Source organism: Panthera onca, chromosome C2 (assembly GCF_046562875.1).
Source record: "Panthera onca isolate mPanOnc1 chromosome C2, mPanOnc1 haplotype 2, whole genome shotgun sequence".
Classification (NCBI taxonomy): domain Eukaryota; kingdom Metazoa; phylum Chordata; class Mammalia; order Carnivora; family Felidae; genus Panthera; species Panthera onca.
In genome coordinates this window covers 68,377,641-68,397,261 of record NC_138347.1, presented here as the reverse complement: position 1 = coordinate 68,397,261, position 19,621 = coordinate 68,377,641, and the positions used below count along the sequence as shown (strand labels likewise).

General features: G+C 49.3%; 1 protein-coding gene across 3 annotated transcripts in view; it reads left to right on the top strand.

The window, feature by feature from the left end:
* The window catches only part of SEMA5B (semaphorin 5B), a 117,949-nt gene that overhangs the window by 71,919 nt on the left and 26,409 nt on the right, over positions 1 to 19,621 (top strand). For all 3 annotated transcript variants that reach the window (XM_078453067.2, XM_078453066.2, XM_060639775.3), the window contains exons 2-4: positions 6,244 to 6,444; positions 11,601 to 11,700; positions 16,596 to 16,641. In XM_078453067.2, the coding sequence (XP_078309193.2) occupies positions 6,291 to 6,444; positions 11,601 to 11,700; positions 16,596 to 16,641 (300 nt within the window). In that variant the 5' untranslated portion in view covers positions 6,244 to 6,290. The remainder of the gene's footprint in view (positions 1 to 6,243; positions 6,445 to 11,600; positions 11,701 to 16,595; positions 16,642 to 19,621) is intronic.

The window sequence follows — 19,621 nt, the reverse complement described above, 5'->3', positions numbered from 1 at the left end:
CCCATCTGTACCAGAACCAGCACATAGTAGGTGTTCAGCAAATGCTCAGTGAAGTATTGTATAAACGACTGAATGGATGAATCTGGGAAGACATTTCAGTGACTAGGGAGTGTTTTATGTACACGAATACATTTTTACAGGTGGATTTCATAAAGGGCCTACTTGTGCCAGACATAGTTCCAAGGCAGGGAAATATTAGCCCAATTTATAGGTGACAGAACTAAGATCTGTAGAGACCTGGTGGCCTCCTGAGCTCAGGACTTGCTGTGGTAACTACAGCCCTCAGGAAGATCGAGAGGCCTCTGCTATGCACTGCCGGCGGAGAAACTCCCGGATTATTTTAGTGTCAGATCAGACAAATATACTACAAATAGAAATTCCTGTTTGTCATAGGCATATTTGGGTATAAGAATGAAAACCCAAGCTGTATGGGATAGGTTGTGTATCCCATGCTGTGTACCTTGGGGTAGCTGCTGCTCTAAGCCTGTTAGACAAAATAACTCATTCAGTCTTCATAACACCTCTCTGCAGTAGGTGTTATTCTCCCCATTTTACAGACAAGGAAACAGGCACAGAAGTATGATGAGCAAACATCACAGAAAGAAGTCTGGAGGAGGGCAGACCAGAGCTGCCTGATTCTATCATCAATCTCCCAGGTCCCACCTATCTTTCTGCACCACAGTCTGGATCACAAGGCTAAGGGATGCTAAGTAATGTAGCATCATCCATCCTAGCTACCGGCCGCTCTGGGAGAAGGAAAGCCCTCTTAGAGAGCTTCCCCACAAGCCCTACCGATGACTTCCTCACACATCTCACTGGCCACCCCTGTCTGGATGGCTTTGAGCAGGGTACCTTTCCCCCTAACCCCCACCGACGCAGAAGCTCCTTTAGGAAGGAGGCGGTGAGAATGGGCACCAAGGAGGCAATACTGTGCAGGCAACTCCTGGTCTGACACAACTCTGGCTGGCTTAAGAGAAAATGGGAGATTTTATTACAAGGATCCAGGAAGTCGGCTGATGGCTCGTGGTAGTAGAAAGTAGTCAGGCCTCAGGAAAGGGCTAGAATTGGGAGTCTGTTAGCATCCCAGAGAGGCTCTGCTGTCTGTCTCCTGTCCTGGCTCTCTGTCTTCAGACTGCCTCTGCTCCCCTTCTCAGCCCACATGACAGGTAAAAGATGGCCACCCCACAGGGCCCATGTTGCTTGTTCCAGGTTCCTCTACAACACTGACTTGACTTGACCCTGGGGGTTGGATGGGGGTTACAGCCCCACATTGCCATGAGAGAACATCTGATTGGTCTGTTTTGACATGACTATCCTTGGTGCACGCAGCTATGGTGGAGTGGGGATAGGCATATGTAAGGCTGCGGGGGCCTACCCCTTTGACCTGTGGAGGGAGGGGGGAGATAATTTCCAAAGAAGGGGGATTCTCGGGAGCTAGAAATTCACCCCCCACCCAACTATCTAGAACTCTGCTCACAAAGACCAGTCCTGTAACACTCAGTGATGTGGGGATTGACCATTCTCCTTTTTTCAGTATGGCGCCCTTGACTTTTGCTGACATTTGCTAAGCCGCAAGCCCTGGCTCATCGAGCTCTGCCTTGACCACCAGCACCCCACACCCCAGCCCCACTCCTCAGTGCCCTGCTTCTCTCCTTCCTTTGTACCCCTCTTAGGGTCTACTGGCTTCCTTACTAAGGACAGAAGGCGTCCTTGAAGGTGATGGCAAAATAGGCCTGTGCGTGTGCCCCCATGGGATCCCCGAAGTCAGCACCTTGGCCCATACTTGCATCCCTAAGGACTGGAATGCTCATCTGAATAAAGGCTGTTCCTATCTTCTTCCTGCTTAGCCTTCAGTCTGTCTCTCTCTGGGGGCTTTCTGGTCCGTGTGCTGTGTACATGTCCATCCACTGCTCTGGCTCTCTATTCCTTTTTCCTCCCTCACCTGAGTGGAGCAGATCTGGATCTAGGTCCTGCCCCCAGTCCTTCCCCACCCCCATCCACATGCTGCGTTCCCTTCCCTTCCCTTCTCCTTAAAGAGCAGGCATGCTGTGCTGGGGCCCAGGTGGACCAGGTGATGGTAATCTAGTAATTATTGATTCCGGAGGGACTTGGAGGACATATTTACATAAAAACCATAATGTGAGTGGAGCTTCTGCTGTGGAAATTAGGTACTTTAAGGCCTGGCTCCTGGGGGAAGGAGGGGCCAGGGGAGGCTTGGGAATAATGAGGGGAGGGTGGCTGTCACACTGCCTCAGATGAAGGGCTGATGGCCGATGGAGGAAAAGCCCCAGCTAAGGTCTAAAAAGATGATATTTGCATAGGCATCGAATATCACCAATGAGATGTTATATCAGTCAGGGTCCCCCCGCCCCGGAAACAGATGGCACACTCAAACTGGGAAATGGGAGGGCAGTTTAATAAAGGAACTATTTACGAAGGTGTGGGAAGGGGTTTGGGAGCCATATGGGACTGCTCACTGGGCTCTACCCTGCCGCCGATAATGAGGGGCTGGCACCACCCCAGGCAAAGAGAGGAGGGGGGAGCTTAACTCTGACCTTCTGTGGGGGGATGTGGCTGCTCACCCAGCTGCCTCCTCTCTCTCCCATTCCTCCCATCTTCCGCCAGTGTCCCCACTGGCCAAACAGAGGGAAGGAGTCCCCTGTTGCAGCCCAGGCACTGAGCACGGAGGAGGGACAGAGTAGAGGGACAAATAGAAAGCATCCAGCACAAGTGTCAAAGGGCAAGAGGAAATTCCATAGCAGTGCCAGCCCCATGCAGCAGGAAAGACCCAGTTTAGCTCTCAGGAATAATGCCACGTGAGCGGCCATGTGAAAGTCACTCCAGGGAGGATGTCTGGGCCAAAGCTCCCTCCCAGAGGGTTTCCACTAGCAGGGGTGTCCAACCTCTCCTGGGGAGGGACAGAGAATTCCACATTTGAACCTGAGGCTGAGGGGACCAAGAGGTGCTCCAGAGACTAAGGCCCCCCTGGGATCCAGGATGAGGCCAGGTAAGGGAGAAGGGAGCTCGTCCAGGTGCACCGTCTGCATAGTCACTGGGGTATTTCCTCAAAGCCTCTCAGCAACACGATGACAGGAGTTACCCCATCTCACACAGGTGTGAGGAAACAGACAAGAAGACAGTCATCCTACTCTCATTTTCCAGACCTAGAGTAAGGTAGTGGTGGTAGGAAAGGAAGAGAGGAGGGGTTAGGAGCAAAGGGTGTTCGAGAGGAAAGGAACCCTAGGGGCCCCTAGTCCCTGCAGAGGTTTGTCACAGTCATCTTTGGAATCACTCACCTGCTGGTCCCAGGACCCCACCTCCAGTGGAAGGGGTTCTGATTTGTCCCCACCTCCAGCAGGGAATCCCTGATCTAGTCCAACCTTTTATTTCACAGATGACGACAGTGTCACCAAGGAGGTCTATCGGTGGGTTAGGGACCTGTGAGGGATGTGATGTCAGCAAGGCTTGGTGGGTGACACGTTGGATGGGCCAGGAAAGGAGGGAGGTGGGAGCTGATTCAGAGTGTCTGAGTCAAGCTCCAAAGGAAGTGTTGTGCTGCCCCATATTCGAAGTTTTAGGGAACCAAAACTAGTCTGGGTTTGTGAGTTCGAGCCCCGAATCTGACTCTGAGCTGACAGCGCAAAGCCTACTTGGGATTTTCTGGCTCCCTCTCTCTCTGCCCCTCTCCTACTCTCTTCCCCACCCCCACCTCAAAATAAATAAACTTTAAAAAAATAAAAAGTTTTTGAGGTTATTATTGAATGGGTGATATTAAACATTTAATAATCAAAAGTGAAAATAATATAAAAAGGTATATATATTGGGGCACCTGGGTGGCTCAGTCAATTAAGCGTCCAACTTCGGCTCAGGTCATGATCTGATGGTCTGTGAGTTTGAGCCCTGCATCGAGCTCTGTGCTGACCTCTCAGAGCTTGGAGCCTGCTTTGGATTCTGTGTCTCCTGCTCTCTCTCTCTCTCTCTCTCTCTCTCTCTCTCTCTCTCCCCCCTCATCCCCCACTAGTGCTCTGTCTCTCAAACATAAATAAATGTAAAAAAAATTTTTTAAGGTATATATTAAGGAGCATCTGTCATGATTTTGCTATTTATAGGTAGCCTGATTTAAAATTAGTTTGGGTTTATTTTTCCAGTGTCTGTTAATGCTCATACCAGCAATTATAAATATGTATTCTTATTTCCACCTTCTTTTTTACACAAAAGGTATCAAGCTAATACCCTGTTCTGCATTGGGTTTTTTCCAGTCACTATACCTGGAGATTTCTCCATATCGAAATCTAGGCAAAAATCCCCATTCTTTTCTAGAGCTGTGTAGTATTCCGTTACACAAATACACCCTCGCGTATTCAAGCAGTCTCCAGTTGCTAGGTGTTTGGTTGTTTCCTGTCTTCTGTTACTTCAAAGAATGCCCCCAAGGAGTAATCTTGTGCATAAATCACCTGGCACATGTACAGGTGCCTGTTTAGTCTATTTTTGCTTCTCAACTATCTCTGGTGAAGGAGCAGGTTTTACATTTCAATTTACAATCTGTCGCAGATGGATACTTACATAAAATTCAATAAAAGTGAATTACTGGAGAAGTGAATTGACAAAAAAACTATGAAAAATACAAACCTCCAAATTTTATTAGATCCAATAGACATAAAAATTACTCTGTCACATTACTATAAAGATTTTTAAACACTCTCAAGTTTCTGCATTTATCTTACAACGAAGTTGTCACAGTTTGTGGATTTGACACTGATCTGCGGACCGCACTTTGAGTAGCACTGGTTAAGACTCCCAGAAATTAGATCAAAAGGTACATGCCTCTGTCGTTTTGCCAGATTCCTCTCCATAGGGCTTGTACCATTGTTGCACGATGGTATATGAGAGTGCCCCCTTCCCCACAGCCTCGCCGAGAGTGTCATCTGTCTTGGAATTTTGCTAAACTCATAGGTGAACAGTAGTAGCTCAGTCTAGGTTTTAATCTGCATTGTTCTTATTGTGAGTGAAAATAGCGTCTTAATTAATTAAAGTATTTATTTATTTACAGAGAGAGAGAGAGAACGCATGCACACATGCACAAGCAGTGGAGGGGCAGAGAGAGAGGGACAGAGAGAATCTTAAGCAGGCTCCATCCACACCGAACTGGCTGCAGGGCTAGATCTCATGACTCTGAGATCATGACCTGAGCTAAAATCAAGAGTCAGATGCTTGAGGCACCTGGGTGGCTCAGTGCCTTGAGTGTCCAACTTCAGCTCAGGTCACGATCTCATGGCTCGTGGGTTTGAGCCCTGTGTCAGGCTCTGTGCTGACAGCTCAGAGCCTGGAGCCTGCTTCAGTTTCTGTGTCTCCTTCTCTCTGCCTCTCCCTCACTCACACTGTCTCTCTCTCTCTCTCTCTCAAAAATAAATAAATGTTACAAAAAAAAAAAAAAAAAGAGTCGGATACTTAACAACTGAGCCACCCAGGTGCTCCAGTGTCATTCATATCTTTAAGCCCTATTTGTACATATATTCTTTGCCTATTTTGTACTGTATTATTGACATTTTTCCTCTTGATTCCCAGGAATTATTTATACATTAGGAATATTAGCCCCTTGTCTGTGATATGTAATGCAAATATTTTTTTCCAGTTTGTCATTTGCCTTTTGATTTTGTTTGGTGTTTGTTTGCGGGGGGTGGGGGGCATGCAGAAGTTTGAAGTTTTATGTAGTTAAATATGTCAATCTTTTCTTTAATAGCTTCTGGATTTTGAGTCCCGGTTCTTTATTCCAAAATTATAAAGAATTCTGCCCGCATTTTCTTCTAGTATTTTTATGGTTTTATTCTTAACGCCTAAATCTTTTATCCAGTAGGAATTTTTCCTAGTACAAGGTGTGGGTTATGGATCCAAATTTATCTTTTTACAAATGGCTACCCACGTGTCCTAGCTCCACTTATTAAGATCCCTAGATACCACCTTTATCATTAAAACTAATTTTACGCCATTTGGGATCATAATAGAAAAAGCTCTATAATTTGTCAGTTTTATCCAGAATACCATTGCAAGGGAAATTAGCTCTCCAGATATGATCTATAACTCTGTGTTACTAGAGCAGAGTAAACTATAAGTAACATAGGTAAAATGTAAATGTATTTAAACAAGCAAACACAGCCCATGGGCCTGCCAACAACCATGGAGGAAACTGGGAGAAGTGGGCCTTGCTGAGGGAGCTCGTGGTGAGAGTCAATGTTTGCATTGCAGACCTTACCTGCCTGCCTCCGGAGCTAGGACTGCAGAGGGGCCCAACGATGGTGTTCCTGGGACCCCTGGCTGTCACCCTGTTGCCGCCCAGCCTCACACTGCTGGTGTTCCACCTGTCCAGCTCCCAGGATGTCGTCACTGAACCTAGCAGTGAGCAGCAGCTGTGCACCCTGAGGGAACACCCCACTGTGGCCTTTGCAGGTGAGAGCCACTTCCCACTCGGTCCTTTTTGCAATGGCTGTGCCTTGAAGGACTTAGGTCTGAACTCAGCAGGGTCTCTTTGATGTTGGAAGTCCTGGGATGTTCCCCTAGGGATAAATGTTAGAATGATGAGTAGCCATGGGCTGTAGGGGTCTGATTTTAGTCTCCAATTTATTTAAGCCTTCCATCCATGTTTACCTGGAGGAGGAGGGCACCTTGCTCTGGCATTCCTGCTAGGAGGAGGGGTTGTGGGTACTCTGGGTAGAGTGGACAAGGGTTCATCGGCCATCTCAGCTCTAGCTCTTCTGGAAGCATGAGTATTTCTTAGCTTCGTTGGGGGGCCAGAATGAAGATGACTCACTCCTTAGGAGGTGCCTGGAAATCTCTGGAAGGCTTCCTTCTGCTCTAAGACGGTTGCAGATGCCTGTCTTCAGGGCCCTGGGAACCCACAGGGAAACGGGTCCTTGGTGACTGATAACTCCCTCTGTCTGTCAAGGGAGGGCATGAGAGTGTCCTGTTAAAGTGTTTCCCAAACTGGGATTTGTGAATCACTGGGCGTATTCTGAGAGGCCTATAAATTCTCAATAAGGGTTTCTAAAATTAATACATACAGTCGATGATAATCGAAAACCAAAACAAAACATAAATACCAGAACATGCAGGATGTTTTCCCATGACCTGTTGGCCAGTTTGGGGCTCCCTGGTGGTGCTAGGACCACATCAGCACTTCCGAATCCGTCACCTGCATGGCAGCTCACACTGGGATCTGCGGATGTAGCTTCAGAGGTCCCCAGGTTCTTAAGTCTGATAGACACCTGCCCTATTTCCTCATCACAAGTACCCTGCAAGGAGGCAAGGCAAGGACTGTCACCTCCCTTTACAAATGGGAGGGCTGAGGTGTAGAGGGTGGGAGAGACTTGTCAGAGGCGGGCCTTCACATTGGGCACCCAGTGCTCTTTCTACTCCCCGTGGCAGAGCAATCGGGGCTCCACCTTCTAGGTGCCACGGGCAGGAGGGTGAGGAGCCGTCCTCGGGATTCCACACAGCTAATCGAGAGGGCAGAGATGGAAACCAGAGCAGAAAAATAAATGCCCGAGTGCGAGGCTGGCATGGGATTTGGGGGATAGGAGGGGTGGTATGGATAGGTGTTGGGGTTAGCAAGGTGGGGAGGCTGGGGTGGCTGGGAAGTGTGGGATTCCCAGCTGTGGGCTGGCTCCTGCCTCAGGGAGGAGAATTTGCAGCTGTCTTCTCAGTGCTGTCTTGTTTGAGCTGGGATCCAAGGCTTTGAAGGCTTAAGTGGATTAAAGTAAATTAGCAATGTCCTTAAGCCTACAAAACACGCGTACACTCTCAGACTTCTGATGGCTCCCAGCGTGCTGGTGGCTGTCACTGAAGGGAAGGACCAAGTGCGGGACAGAAGGAGCAGGACTCTCAGGGCTATCCTCACCTTGGATGCCCCATGGCAACTCCTAATGAACCATTTCCTCTGAGGGGCTTTGCTGGAGGCCACTGTTGGCCTGGTGGATTCTTGGGGCAGGTACAACGGAAGGAGAGCAAGAGAATTTCTGTCCCCCAGCCAGGCTGGTCTGTACTGGGGCAAACTAGATAGGGGGGTAGGGGTAATGGACAGGTGGAAGATGTGTTCCTTGAATGCCTGGCTTTATTCCCACCATTTTTTATCTTAAGGTGTATATTACTTGAATGAAATAACCTCCTTCCCCACCCTCTTTCAGAATGGAGGAATGAGGCTCAGATTGTCATGGAGTAACTAAGGAATCCCCTTAGCCCCAGCAAGCAGAGATGTCCGTCATCCTAGACTGACAGCCCTAGAGTGTGGCATCATCTCTACTTTTCCTCCCCAGCCCTCCTGGCCTCCCCTCCACTCACCTGGGTCTCCGTTCTGACAGCTTTGGATTTTCCTATCCATTCACCAAATTGTTATTGGGCCCTACTTGAACCAAGGACAGGGCTAGATGCTGTGGGACTTCAGAGGTAAGAGTTTCCTCTGGGTACTCGAGTATCTCTTGTTGTTCCTTAAAGATCATTCCCTTTGGTCTGCCAGTGCAGTTGGTCCTGCACTAGGACTGGTCCTCTTGTCTCCCCACACCCTTTAGTACTGGTGAGCACACACCAGGGACTCAATTCATGTTGGGAACTGTGTTCTGGGTGATGCTGCCGTTCCAGAGAGGTTGCCATATAACCCAGCCCAGTGCCAACCCCCAGCTTCCAGGATCCCCTCAGATGTTACATTTTATTTCTGACTGATCAGTAGGCTTCCAACTCGGTAGCTGTGAGTTGCCTTCTCCCCTGACATCTGGCTGATCTGTGAATAACCCCTAAATACCCTAGAGGACCTGCCAGTTGCAGAGTCTGGCAGGCGTTTTTCCATCTTGTAAGGTTGAATTTTCTCCTTCTTTTAAGGGGGGCCCACCTGTGTCTCTCTTTGGCCTGCACGTTATTCCTTCTGCCACGGCATGGAATTTCTAGGAGGCAGGGAGAAGCCAGGATGGAGTTAACACTGACAGTGGTTAATCCACAAACTGGGTAATTGAATTGACTATAATTAAAATCACAGGCGCGTCATGGAGAATGTCATTTTTCTCGTAAAGTCGCCGTCCAAAGCCTTCCCTGCACACGGAGCTCAGAACGTGCTTGGTGTTTTAAAGACAGGTTTCCCTCTGGTCCTGTTTGCCTGTTTAATAAGAGGAAGCTGGCTCCTTTCCCAAGACAGCTCCCCCAAGATCAGCGTGCTGCACCCGCCTGCCTCTCTCCCCCCTCGCCCCTTTCCCCTTGCCCTTGTCAGTTACAAGAAACTGGAAGCGGCCGTCACCCTCCACTCCTTCCTCTGCCCCTGCCTCCCATTGTCTTCACATCTCCTACCCTGTTTCGTCTTCCTTTCCCTTCCCTGCCCCAGGGAAGGGCCTGAGTGAAGACTGAGCTGAGAAGCCCCCACATGGAGTTTCTCCTGGTTTGCTGCACACCAGTCATGCCACCCCTTCCCCTGTTCAGCTGCCCACATCTGGAAGACCACTGTCGGAGGGAACAAAAGGAACTAAAGGGTGACCCAGTTGCTACCGTTGGGGAGCACTCATCTGATGGTGACAGGCAAGCCCTCCATATCTTCCCCACCCCCACCACAGAAAACAGGCTTGAGCACATTCAGAGTGACAAAAAAATACACTGTGAACAGAATAGACAAGGTAGAGAGAATATGGAGCAAAATAAAATCAGGGTGGAGAGGTTGTGATCCAGGAAGTCTTCCTGGAGGAGAGTCCTTGGCTTAGTCTATAAAGTAGTATACTATTCTACCAGGATTTCTGAGTGTGGCCCTGAGGTCAACTAAAAATCCAGCTTACCCGACTCCTGATCCACTTCTTATACCGATATTGCCCAAATGCCATTGCAACTTCACGGTAATTCTTGCTAACCTATAGTCCCCTGCTGAGGACAGAGGCAGACCCAAGGGGTTTGCTACATTTTGCTGTAGAATTTCTTTCTTCTTCTTTTTTTTAATCATGCATATCACAGTTTTCTGAAAAACATCCAACTCACAAAACCTCAAGTTCTCCAGGGAGCGATTAAGTGTTTGCTTGTCGTGCAGAAATGAAGGGCTGCTTTTACTCTGTAGTGGAGGGATAATGAGCAATGATTTATTTCCCCTGGATTACACACACACACACATGCACGCACGCACTTCTCTGGGCCTTCTGTGAGCCAGTTGCTAATAGACTGTGGGGAGAAAGCACCGGGCCTCACATTCCCCCCTCATCTTTATCTCCATTGACATGAAAGTTCTCTGCCCCATGGTTCTCTGGCTCTCTCGTTATTGGTCAGTTCCCTCCCATCTATGAGGCAGAGGCTGAGGAGTGCTATTAAGGGGTTCTGGACCAGGATGGGAGAAGTGGGTCTCCAGTGGAAGGGAGAGAGGGAAGGTCAGCGTACCCTGACGTACCTTCCCCAGGCGTACCTTCCACAGACCACTGCCCCATCCATCCAGAGGGCTGTGAGATCTCCTCTCTGCCCACCAATCTCCATGGAAGACTTTGGCCTCGGCTGGGAAGCTCCTTCCTTGGAGACAGGGATAGACAGGGATAAACCCACCTTCTGTTTCCCACCTCCACGGAAGCTTGTTTGAAAACTTGGTTCTTCTTGTACAGATGGGAATTGTGGATTGATCCTGCATTTACTCAATTCCTTCCAGGTGCTGGACACAGCCTAGAGATCTAAGAAGCAAGGGCTTCCCTACCCCCCAGGGAAAACAAGGGGGATATACACCCAGCAATATGGGGGCTTTGATGGCAGTAAAGTAGAGGCTTCACCCAGGCTTTCGGGAGTCAGGAAAGGGTTCTTGGAGGAGGTAGGGTGGGGATGGGGCTGAACAGGAACTGTTCTACTGAGGGAGAACAGAAAGGCAAAGTTTGCAGGCTCTGGTGGGATAGATCTGCACAGTGTTCTAGTTTAGTATGGCTGGAGCGGTAGTTTGAGGGGAAATGTAAAATATGAAGTATGATTCTTTCTGTGGCACTAAATAATTAATGTGCCAGGCATCCAAACTGGGAAGACAGTGCAGAGCCCAAAGGCCTTCATAGGAGTTGAGACTTTTCCTGGGGTCAACTGGGAGCTATTAAAGGGTTCTAAGCTGCAGAACAACAAAACCAGATTTGCATTTTAGAAAGATCGCTCTGGTTGCTATGTAGGAAATGGACCGACCAGAGGGACAGGAGTGGAGGCCAGGCTAGATAGGATGCTCCTGGCACCAGGCCAGGCAAGAGATGATACTAGCTTGGATGGGGGTAGGGTACAGAGGGCAAAAGGGATGGATTTCTTGGAAGTGGGACAGACAAGATTTCTGAGTGTTTTTAAGTGCTGGTGAGGGTTTAGGGGAGGGAAGGATGATTACAGTTTTCCCTTTGGGCAGCTAGGGGTTAGGTGGAGCACTTCTCTGAGATAGCGGACATAGCAGGAACAGTGGCGACACCCCCACCCCCTCTCCCCCAGCTGGCTGCTCACAGAGGGGCCAAGTGGAACCCAGGTTTAGGGGGTGCCAAGTCTGCTTCCACCTCACCGCTCGCTGATGTTCGCCCTTTCATTGTGGGGTCCAGTGCTGGCACAGCTGGTCCAACAGTAACTGGAATGCTTGCCTCTCCCTCCACCAGATCTGAAGCCGTGGGTCTTCAACTTCACCTACCCTGGAGCCCGAGACTTCTCCCAGCTTGCTCTGGATCCCTCCAGGAACCAGCTCATCGTGGGAGCCAGGTAACGAGGTGCAGGAGGGTTGGTGCCACGAGGGGTAGTGTGCTCAGGATTGGATGGAGGGAATATCATTTGGGATGAGCCCGCTATGGGCAGGCCCTCATCCTGGGCCCGTGTTCCTCTCTGCCAGGCCCTCTCTGTATCTGAATGTCTGTCTCCCACAAGAGGAAGCATTAGTTGGAGCAAGGCGGGGAGGAGGGTGACCTCTAGACCCCCAGATTCCGTGGCTGGTAGTTTTCAAGAGCAGGAACACCTGCTGGCCACCTTCTACCCCGCGTCCCTACCCTGCTTCCTGGACTGCCCAGGCAAAGTCCTCCCTGAGAGCTCCATGCAGGGAAGGTGCCCAAGAGCCCCCTGCTGGCTGGCTGGCCGCCTGCACCTGGGATGCTGGACTCAGGCCATGGCCTTCTTGTATGAAGCACCTCACTTCCCTCCCTGTTGCCTAATCTTGTTTAGCCTCACTATTCTGGCTCTAGGGAGGGCTTGTGGAGACCTTACAAAATTGTAGACTCTTAGCTCTAGTAGAGAAGGGAGCTTAGAGATGGTTTACTCCAGTGGGTCTCAGAGAGTGATCCCCGGACCAGCGGTACCAACAGCACCAGGAACTTGTTAGAAATGTAAATTCTTGGGCCTCACCCCAGACCTGCTGAATCAGAAACCCTGGGGGTGGGGCCCAGCAATGTGTTTTAGCAAGCCCTCCAGGTGAGTCTGAGGACTCCTAGGTTTGAAAATCACTAGTCTAATCTAACTGCCTTCAATTTCAATATGAGGAGGCAAGGGACAGGAGAGGGGAATTGACCTTCCCAAGATCCCATTGAACAAGACGACAACAGAGTATGGGGCTAGAACTCCTGTCTCCTTACCTCTGGGCTAGAGTTTTTTTCTGCCAGTCCCTTATCACCTTTGACTGCACTGGTGTTTTTCAGAAGCTCTCCACCCCAGATGTTCAGATTCAGCAGGTCTGAAGGTAGGGGAGGGTGGCCACTAGGTTGGGCAACCCCAGGCTATCCTGCGTGGCTTACCAACCTTGACCTTCAGGTTTTCCAGAGTGTACCCACCCCCTATTTACATTATGAAAAGGAAGCAAGCCAAGCAGAGCTCTGGACAAAGACCAGAGGAGCTGCACTGCTCTTAGGATACTGACCTCTGAACCATCTGTAAAGTCTGGCTTCCAGTCTTCTGTGTTGCCAACCTCTCAGGACTGTTGTGAAGCCAGGGCTGAAAGCATTTTTTTAATTAACTAATTATTTTGCATCAGTGATATGAATGTGTCATGGTAAAACATTCAAAAAGTACAAAAGAATATACAATGAAAGACACACACACACACCAAACAGGACGCCTTCTTGGAGGCACATCCTGCGACGAGTATGTGTCCTCCTAGAGGTAATCTGTGCTTACGCAAATATACAAGGGTATGGGCTTTATTTTTCCCAGCAAATAAAATACCGTTAACCCTTGAACAACATGGGGGGTTAAGGGCACTGACCTCCCTCCCCTTCCGTGCAGTTGAAAATCTACCTATAACTTTTGGCTCCCCAAGCCTAACTACTCAAAGCCTACTGTTGATTGGAAGCCTTACTGATAACATAAATGGTCGATGAACACGTATTTTGTGTGTTATATGTATTATATAATGTGTTCTTACAACAAAAGAAGCTAGGGAAAAAAGTGTTATTAAGAGAATCATAAGAAAGAGCAAACACGTTTACAGTACGGTATTGAAAAGAAATCTGTGTGTAGAACAAACTGGAGTTGTTCAAGGGTCAGCTGTAATGGTTTTACTTTTTATTTTCAGATAATTATGGATTTCCATGCAGTTGTAGGAAGTCAGTCCACATACCCTTCACCCAGCTTCCCCCGGTGGTGACATCTTGCATAATGACAGTGCATTGCAGTTAGGAAGCTGACATTGAGACCATCCTCCCTTATTCAGGTCCTGCCAGTCTCACAGCTGTACTTCTTAAACCCAAAAGGATACCACTGATGCCTCTGCTCTGAACCTTGTGGACACATTTTGAAAACTGCCGGTCTTTCTGTGCCAGCCATGTGACAGGCACTATTTTATGTACCATATATGTAGTAAAGCATCTAGAGCATATAGTAAATCAGGCATATAATAAATCACCTAACCTTCACATGAACGCCGGGCAGAGGGTTCTGTAATTATCCCTACTGTATGGATTAGGAAACTGAAGCTCAGAAGGGTTAGGCCGCCTGCCTGTGTTCTCGCTGCTGTTTCGGATCCACTCTGGGGCTTCCCCAAACGACAGGCATGCCTTTTCCTGGCATTTTGAGCCTGTCTGTGCCCTCAGAGACAGGGGACAGTCAGGCAGGACATGGTCCTTTGCACCCCTCACAGCAAATGAAGTGGTTCCTGAGTTTCTTCTCCCCCGTTCTCTAGGGAGAAAGAACTTTCCTTCCTCCCGTCCTTCTGCCTGACATTCTCCCTCTTCTTTCTGACCCCCTAGGTCTCTGGAATTCAGCTGGAAATATTTTTTATTTATTTATACCCTGCCTTGTTCCATAGGGGATTTAGGGGCAGGTCAGGCTGAAGAGATTTCTCTCTGTTCTCGTCTCCAAGAGGAGCAGACTACGTTGCTGTGATAAACGATTTTTGATGGGATAAAAATTAATAAAGTGATGCAATGTTTCCCCTAATTTTCTAAAGCTGTGAGCAGATGCCTCTGTTACCTGAGCAGACAGCTGGGGCAGAGTCCGAGTCCATCTGTTCTCAGGCCAGGAGGGAGGGGGTGGGGAAGCTCTGCAGGGCAGGGGGCTGGGGAGGGACAGCAGAGGCCTGCAGCCAAGGTCAATGGCGAGGCCTGTCCGGCCCCAGAACAGCAAAGAAGGTAAGCGGCGGCTGGGCCTGGAGCCAGAGCTGGGGACAAGAAGCCTCCAGGCTGAAGTGTCTCCTTCAGGCCCCTGGATTCATTCAACAGGGACCCCTCCAACCCCCATCTCCTCCTGGCCCACTCCACAGCGTTTCCCTTCAATTCTCTTCTCAGTACAGCCGAGGTAGGCCAGAATGTTCTAAAGCAATTATTCCTAAAAACCTCAGGAACCAAAAGGGGAATAGCTAAAAGAAAATGTTAGAAGGAGAGAAAAAAAAATTCTTAGGGAAAACCAAGACTTTACATCTGTTTGATATTAATAAAGCCTTTTAACATGCACCACACCATCCCCTGTCTCCACAGTCCTGTGAAATGAGAAAGACGGCGTTAGTTTCTCCATTTTACAGACACAGACACTGAGGCCCCCACAATGTCCCCAGAAAGAAGCCAAGCTGGGATTCTCCCTGCCTCCGCTGCAGGGTCTACTCTGTGAGCCTGCAGCCACTTTTGTGTGGCGTGTTGACTGTGGCCCTGTCCCCCTCCAAGTCTGTGCATAGTGATAGTGGGCTTGTGGCTCCAGAGTCCAGGCAAAGCAATTTCCTCAGTGTCTGACGCTGTGAGTACTCGATGGGTGACTAACTGAGGTAGTAGTATCATTATCACTGCTATTTAAGGCCTTTTTAAAAATTACGACTATATTATTTTTAGAGCATTTCTAGGCTGACAGCAGACTTGATAAGAAGGTACACATGTTTCCCATGTGTCTCCTGCTCCCATAGCCTCCACCACCAGAGGGGTACATTTGTTGTCGTTGAAGAACTGCATTGACACATACATCATTATCACCCCACATCTATAGTTTATATTATGGTCTCTTAGTGTTGTACATTCTGGGAGTTCGGACAAAGGTGTAATGACATGTATCCAGTGTTACAGCGTCATACAGAGGAGGTTCACTGCCCTAAAAATCCTGTGTTCCACCTGTTCATCCTCCCTCTCCTCAACCACTGATCTCTTACTGTCTCCATAGTTTTGCCTTTCCCAAAATGTCATATAATTGGAATCATACAGTGTGTAGCCTTTTCAGATTGGCTTCTTTCACTTAGTATTATGCATCTAAGTTTCCTCCATGTCTTTTCATGACTTGATAGCTCATTTCCTTTTTGCTCTGAATAATATTCTATTATCTGGATACACCACAGTGTATTTATCCATTCACCTGCTGAAAGGCTTCTTGGTTGCTTCCAAGTTTGAGCAATTGTGAATAATGCTGCTATAAACATCCATGTGCAGGTTTTTGTGTGGACACGTTTCTTTATTTAAGGTTTTTGAGCAGGAGGCTAATGTGATGAAAACAGTATTTGAGGCAGATGAGGCTGGCAGCCCCATGTGGGCTGGGGGGGGGCGCAGGAGAGGAATCGTGGGGGCGCTGAGGGGGCCACTGGGGCAAAAGCGGATAGGGTGATCCAGGGAGGGGATCGTGGGAAGGTCAGATCTAGAGTCACCTCAGGCAGGGGCTGCGGGAGATGAGGAGGCAGACAGGACTCCGGGGGCCCCAGGCATGGTGTTAGGAGAGATGGCTGGTCTGTCTGAGGAGGGGAGTCAGACAGGAGTGGGTCTGGGTGGAAGGAAGGAGATGGTGTGTTTAGGCTCCTGCAGGAGCTCCATGAGGCATCACGTTTAACAGAAGTGGGCTCTCTGGCTGGGAGAAAGGTGATGGGGCTGCTCCCTGGACCTGCCAGGACAGCCAGGGAGCAGGGACGGTGTGGGCTTCAGGAGTAGACAAGTCTGGGCGTGAATCCCAACTCCTTCACTTACTGTCTATGACTTGGCCAACCTGTTTCCTCATCTGTAAATGCAGTTTTCCCTCTCCACTCATGGAGTTTCTGTGAGGGTTAACAGAGCCAATGGAGATAAAACTCTCCCAAGGGGTTGACCCACCATAGGCCCTCTGCAGTCTGCACCCTGTCCTGGCACCTTATGAAGCTAGAGCCGGGAAGCTGCTTCCTGGGGACCTGCCTGCAGAACCAGCTTGATTTATGATTCTTGTCTCTGTTTTCACAGGAACTACCTCTTCAGACTCAGCCTTGCCAATGTTTCCCTCCTTCAGGTACATTTGCCTCCCTTCTCTTCCCTTTCTTTGTGATTTCCCCGGTATTTGGGAGCTGGGGCTGGGGTAGCACAGGGAGCAAGGTTCAGAATTCAGCCCCTATGGTTGAAAACAGGAGCCCCATGCTCTTTTCACTGGCCATGGACTCACGCTGGCTTCCAGGTCTTACAGCCGGGAAGGTATTTGGAAGTGAGGGTCACCCACATAAACATGGAGGCACACATGGGACTCCTGCATTGTGCAGGGGAACTGCTGACAAGGGGAGAGAAGGAGCACCCAAGTGAGAATGACCAACTGGCCTTGTGTGCCTGAGACTGAGGGGTCTTGGGATGCAGGACTTTAGGTGCTAAATCTGGGAAAGAATTGGGCAAACTGGACTGGTTGGTCATTCTAAGTCTTACAGAAAGGACTGAGTTTTGGCCTCAAGAGAAAGGGTATCCCTGGTTCCTTTTTTAGCTTGGCCTGAGTGATCCCATTCTAACTCAGCGTTTTCACTGGACTGTGATTGATTTATTATCTGCTGCCAAGAAGGACTCCCCAAGCATAATTCCCTAAGTGCTCTAGGAGGCATTTTAATGGGACTCCTTGATCCAGAACATTTATCCCAGATTGAGAAACAGATGCCAAACCATCTCTGCAGAGGCGGAACTTTCTAGATGAAAGAAGTCCATCTCTTCCTCAATGAGGGGAAAGCCTCCGTTCTTGTGTCTAGGAGGCTTGAGTATTTGTTGTGCATCAGATCTGAGCTGGGGGAGGAGGGGTTGTAAGACAAGCAGAGTCTCTGACCTCTAGGGCTCACTGTATAGCCAAGAAAAGACGGTGAGTGATGCATCTAACCTAATTACAGAATGGTTAAAGGAGGCAGTCAGGTGCTGGACGGTTTGGGGTACAGTCTCACTGCAAATGGCATTCGGGCAAGGGAACACCTCCTTGGTGAGCTGTTGTGACATTCTGGTCTGACCTTTTCTAGCTGCACCTGGGTGTATACCCCCATGGGCCATTGCAGCTGACTGCCAGAGGGGAGGTATAAGGGAGCAGAAAAGGTCTGACCATCAGAAGGGAGGAACTAGGGCAAATAGAAAGGAAACACCATCCATTCATTTATGGCTCCATCTATCCTTCAGTCCTTACCCTTACCAGCCAAGCTGCCATCCATTCATCCAACTACCCACCCAATTAACATTTATTGAGTACCTACAGAATGCTGGGTCTGGTTGGAGCCATGGTACTAAGCATTTGAGATCCAAAGTTGAATAAGGCTTAGTCCCTGGCCTCAAGGAATAAGCAGATGAGATCACAATGGATTCCCTGTCCTGGATGGGATTTCTGTGGCATGATCTTGGGGCCTGGGCTAGAGCAGCCTCAGTGACCTGCTGGCTTGGTCACAAGCAGCCCATCTAGAGCCTACTTACCAATTGACATCCACAGAAAATGAAACCAAGTTGCCAAGCGCAGCAGGTCAGGGCCTGGGGAGAGTGGGCGCAGAGGTGGTTCAAAGTGGGTGAGAGGAAGTGGACCTGGGCAGGGGTCCTACCCTGAGCTCAGGCAGTCGGCTTTTTGTTAGGTTCCCAAGGTCTGCAAGTGAAGATCTTCTAGGAGCAGTAAAGTGGTCCCAGAGAGAAAGAGAAACAGATGCCGTGCAAAGCATGCAGGGAGGGGTGAAGGCTAGGTTCAGTGGTGGCACTGGTGGCACCAGAGGCACTAGAAACCCATCAGGCTCAGCATGGTCTGCAAAGCCTTATTGGAAAGCTGCCCTTGGCCTGGAGCTTGAAGGATGGGGATTTTCCAGGCAGCTCAGGAGGGGACACAGAGGTGTGAAATGGCCTGGAGCACTGAGGGACTTGGTGGCAGGATCATGGGGTGTGAGTGGGGAAAGGGTGGGAGATGAGGCCTGGGAAAAGAGAGAGACCACTTTGCACCTGGCCTGGTGCAGAGAATGGGTTAGTCAGGGGAGCCTGTTAGGAGGCCACTGCAATAGCCCAGGTGAGTGATGGGGAAAACTGAACTAAGGCAGGGAGTGGGGATGGAGAGAAGAAGGAGGAAGATCTGCAGGTGACGGAAACACAGAAGGTCACAACATCAAACAGCTCCAGGGCGCATCAGGCACACTGTCTTTTGTGTGAAGGAGGAAGTGAAGTTAGCAGCTCTGGGGGGCTCGGCCAAAGGTTTGGCCCACGGTGGTGCCATCCAGGGCTCTGGCTTACAAAGCTGGGTAGCATAAATCAGGTTGGGAATGAAGCTATCCTGGCTCTTGGCAGTAGTTCTGCCTTGACTGTCCAGTAGAATCACCAGGAGAGATTTGAAAAACACTGATGCTTGGTCCCAACCTCAGAGATTCTGACTTGATCTGTCTGAGGTGCAGCTGGGCACTGGGAATTTAAAAAAAAAATTTTTTTAATGTTAATTTATTTTTGAGAGACAAGAGAGAGACAGAGCATGAGCAAGGGAGGAGCAGAGAGAGAGGGAGACACAGAATCTGAAGCAGGCTCCAGGCTCTGAGCTGTCAGCAAAGAGCCTGATGTGGGACTTGAACTCACAAACTGTGAGGTCATGACCTGAGCTGAAATCGATGCTTAACCAACTGAGCCACCCAGGCGCCCCGGCACTGGGATTTTTTAAAGCTCCCAGGTGCTTACAGCATGCAGCCAAATTTAGGAACCGCTGCTCTAGGATGTCAATGCCTTTTCTGTAGGTGCTGCCTGCCTGGTTTGGCTTCTGACAGTTGGCCCACAGTTCCCGGGTCCCATACCTTATCAGATGTTAGGACTCTCTGGCTTGATGATGAGGCCTGACATTTGGTTCAAACCTCTCTGTGTTGAGTTGGCCTCTGCCGTGAGAAGATATCTTATGCTAACCCCATAACTCGCACTTGGAGCAAAGGCTCAGCTGCAGGGGCTTCTCTGAAGGTTGCTGCCAACCAGCCACAGGTACACTAGGAATTGGTTTCACCACCTTCCCAAGATGTCTCTTTGGAGCCTGA